The sequence below is a fragment of the Anoplophora glabripennis genome, unplaced genomic scaffold (assembly GCF_000390285.2).
Source record: "Anoplophora glabripennis isolate ALB-LARVAE unplaced genomic scaffold, Agla_2.0 scaffold1910, whole genome shotgun sequence".
NCBI classification, from domain to species: domain Eukaryota; kingdom Metazoa; phylum Arthropoda; class Insecta; order Coleoptera; family Cerambycidae; genus Anoplophora; species Anoplophora glabripennis.
This window is the reverse complement of record NW_019417984.1, coordinates 1-4195: the sequence shown is the minus strand read 5'-3', so window position 1 is coordinate 4195 and position 4195 is coordinate 1. Positions and strand designations below refer to the sequence as shown.

The 4195-nt window shown below is 30.7% G+C and overlaps 1 protein-coding gene across 1 annotated transcript in view; it reads right to left on the bottom strand.

Moving 5' to 3' along the window:
- LOC108916513 (F-box only protein 28) overlaps nt 1-3657 on the bottom strand; it is a 15427-nt gene extending 11770 nt beyond the window's left edge. Inside the window, exons 1-2 of the mRNA XM_018722786.1 lie at nt 3389-3657; nt 2905-3171 (exon numbers count right to left, since the gene is read on the bottom strand). Coding sequence (XP_018578302.1) covers nt 2905-3153 — 249 coding nt within the window. The 5' untranslated portion in view covers nt 3154-3171; nt 3389-3657. The remainder of the gene's footprint in view (nt 1-2904; nt 3172-3388) is intronic.
- Between the last annotated feature and the right edge of the window lie 538 nt (nt 3658-4195).

Here is a 4195-nt window from a genome sequence, read left to right as displayed (position 1 = left end):
CAATTTTTAAGATAGGAAGCTGAAATTTTAGATGGTCAATACCAAAACGTGTCCAAATATCTGGAATATTCGAAAGTTGGTGCATGTTACACAGGGCGTCTAAAAAACTCGGACCAATTGTGTCAAATTGAAAGTTTAATAACTCGCTTATTTTAAATAGAACACCCTGTGTTTTATAATGCCAGTAGATGCACCTGTTAATTCTCTTTCCATTGGTATAAGCATTCCCTATACCTAAATCCCACCGATTTTGAGATATTTGAACATAAGTACAGAGACGAATATAATCCGACAGTTAGCTGTAGGTTGGCTGTGGAAAAACATTTAAATGTCACCAAGTGTCATTACTTATTTAGCAGATTTGCTGTCATTGCTGTAAAGCGAGTTTGTCGATTTTCCAAGTGTTTTCAATAACAATGGCACACTCTGGGTACACAGACGACGACTTTTTAAATTTAATTATCATTTACGGGGAGTGTACTCGAATTGTTAGTAGAACATGTCGCGTGTTTGCAGAAAGATATCCAAATAAGCACAGACCAAGTCATAATATGGTCAGAAGACTATTAAAGAATTGTTCTGAGAATGGAAAATTTCTCCCGAAACATGATAAAAGTACGACATCAGTGGACAACGAAGAAAATGATGTAAATGTATTGGCATTTTTCACCGCTTATCCACAGGCGTCTATTAGAGATGCATAATAAATTCACGTCTATCAATAGGAATTATTCACAGAATTCTGGAGAAGCATAAATGGAAGCCATTTTCATTTATGTTAATACACCATTTGCAACCTGACGATTTACCCCGACGTGTAGTAGTTGTTTGTGTACCCAGTGTGCCATTGTTATTGAAAACACTTGGAAAATCGACAAACTCGCTTTACAGCAATGACAGCAGATCTGCTAAATAAGTAATGACACTTGGTGACATTTAAATGTTTTTCCACAGCCAACCTACAGCTAACTGTCGAATTATATTCGTCAGTGTACTTACGTTCAAATATCTCAAAATCGGTGGGATTTAGGTATAGGGAATGCTTATACCAATGGAAAGAGAATTAACAGGTGCATCTACTGGCATTATAAAACATAGGGTATCTGTTTAAAATAAGCGAGTTATTAAACTTTCAATTTGACACAATTGGTCCGTGTTTTTTAGACGCCCTGTGTAACATGCACCAACTTTCGAATATTCCAGATATTTTGACATGTTTTGGTATTGACCATCTAAAATTTCAGCTTCCTATCTTAAAAATTGAAGGAGATAGAACTGATTAAGTGTAGGTATGTTTGTTTCAAAAATTTTGAAAAAGTCAAAATATTTAAAAAACTATTGAGTTTAAGGATAAAGTAAGGTTATGAAACTTATCTTAAAATTCGATGTAGAATCCAAAAATTAAAAAATAGTACATTCCATTTGAAATAAGCGAGTTGACATCTACTTCCGGTAGAACCGGAAGTTCCACGATGACGCCAATATTTTCAATCGATAGAACATTAGGGGAAACCCCCGTACATAAATTTTCAGAATTCCAGTACGCGTAGTTTTCCAGAAACATCTAATTGAAGGTCTATCTTGAACAACCTGTATAGAGTGACCCCTTTCAAATCAACACCCTGATAATGATAAAGGTTATTTTTATTAATCAATTTTGAACAATTTTTTTTATAATGGTAGGTCATCAATGGTATGCATTGAGTCGGTTGCTGAGTACAGGGGTATATTCAGATTTTATATAAATACATCGCTACCTAATACATTGTCTTAAATTTTAGCTGAAAAAAAAATTAAAACTTGAGGGAAGTCTTGATTAGTAAAGATAAAATATGAGTTGTATACAAAAACTGTATGTTTTTGGTGTTCTACCTTATAAAGAAACCTGTCAAAATCAAATAATAAATACATCCTCACTGTGTAGGTATTTGCATATACATATTTAACCGAACTATTGTAGCATTTGTATTATTTTTTACAGAATTACTTTCTGTTCTCACAAATTCTTTGCGGACTGTATTGTATTAAGAATATAATTTCTACAGAGAAATTTTAAAAAATACCTCCTCTGATACAATTTCTCATATCGTAACTTTTATTTTACAAATAATGTGCCATAATAATTATTATTTACGAATAGGAGGTATGTATGTCAATGTAACTTTATGGATTGAGTAAAAGTACTTTTGGGAATATGTTACAACCACATAAGAGTTACAATTTTGTTATGCCATCAAAGCCAATCTTTGTTGAAGACATTTGATATAAAATTTTGTTGCATGTACAATAAGACATAAATATATTGAAAAATGTGTTATATTCTCCATTGAAGGATTTCTATTTATAACTGCTGATGCCCAATATTTAATTTGATTTTTCAAATGAAATGATATTTTATACTAGAAAAATATAACTAACTGTACCATAACATAACTATTGACAAAATTGTTATTAAAAAAATGCATAAAATCAAAATTCCAAAATGAAAAAATTGTCATTGTGTTAAACTCGCCTATAGACATTATATCCAAAAAAAAAAAATTGCTTAAATTCTTGATCGAGATATCAAGCACAAAGTGAAATAGGTAGCAACCTTTTTGTCATGACATTTGAATAATAAATAGATATATAAATATCAGTACAAAGAGCAGCACTGTTTTTATTTTTCGTTGAAAACTTTTAAATGACTAAAAAATGTGCTAGAGAAATAACAAAAGCACTTTCAACTCAAATTGGTAGAATCCAAAGATTTATACATACTTACACATCTGGTAACGAATATTATAATAAATTAAGTACAATTTGTTAAGGTGGGCGAAAATTTAAAAATATTAGGCAACAAATAATGAAGTATTTAAAGCATTAAACAAAATACTGAAGGAGGAAAAAGTTAAAGATGCTTACCAGTCTCAATTGACAAATATTCTTGAAAGACAAATAACCGAAAATCTTCTCTATAATTTCTTGTGGTAAGTCCAAAAATTGTACCGATTGCACTGGTGGTGATAAAGCTTTACAATATTGCATGCCGATAATATTCGCAGAAGCACTGTGTCTTGTGAATTTTGCAGGACCTTCCACTGGGACTGTTGGAGAGTGGTTACTTTCCACAGACCCATTGTTTCCTATTGTCATTTGTCTTGTAGAAACCATTTTAAGACCTCTGTTTAACTACAACAGCAGAATATATTATAACAATTAATCTACAACAATTTAACTCAAAAGACTAGTTATTTTTTCTTTAAAGGATTAGATAATAAATCCTGTCATAAGCAGTTATAAGTTAAATGAACCATTAATAAAAATTTTAATTTTCAGTAAATAAGAGACCTAATGTTAATAATTCAATAAATGCAAATCTTTAGATGATAATTATAGTCTAATTTACCTTTACAAAAAAAATAAACTTTCCTTCTCGAAATTATTATAACATTTTGTCAAAGAATTTTCGTGATTTTTCTGTGTAAACTTTTCACTACACTTTTGGCTTTATTAACGGCCACTTGATTCAGAAGTGACCTAGTTTTGAAGATTATCAAAAGATACTACCGTTATTTAATTAACTGATGGAATTATTCAAAAACTTTACAGTAAAATTATAAAAATATGAAGCTAAAAATCGAGAACTTTGTCATCGAAATGAACAAGAACGAACAATTATTTTATCCATAAGACGCGTGCGCAAATAAGGTTCGATGTGCGCGCTAAAATGATATAACTACAAAACCAATTTGGGACGTGGGAGGTAAAGGAATATTAAACAAAATCTGGAATATAAACTAAAAAGGACTTCTCCAAAATGTTTTAATAATTATTTGTTACACTTGATGAATAACAAAAATATCTTAATAAAATAATGCAGTTTACAAGTATTATCCTTTTTTGATTATATAGGAAATGTCAGATTTTAAATTAAAGTATAATTATTTTGTAAGGAATATATCCTTATTTATAAATCAAAAATTTAATTAAGTTAATTTACTAAAATATGAGAACAGGTATAGGTCCAACAATCATGACCACAAAATTATTAAGATTGTGTCTTCTATTCTGTGTTATATTCTGTGCTATTGTCACAGTTTGCAGAATATCTGTAAACCGGTCAGTTCAGAGCGAACAGCCGAGCTGAGCGGACGTGTTTGTTTGTGAGGTGAAGTGCATTGCAACGAGCAAGATCTACCTGCCTTTATTAAGG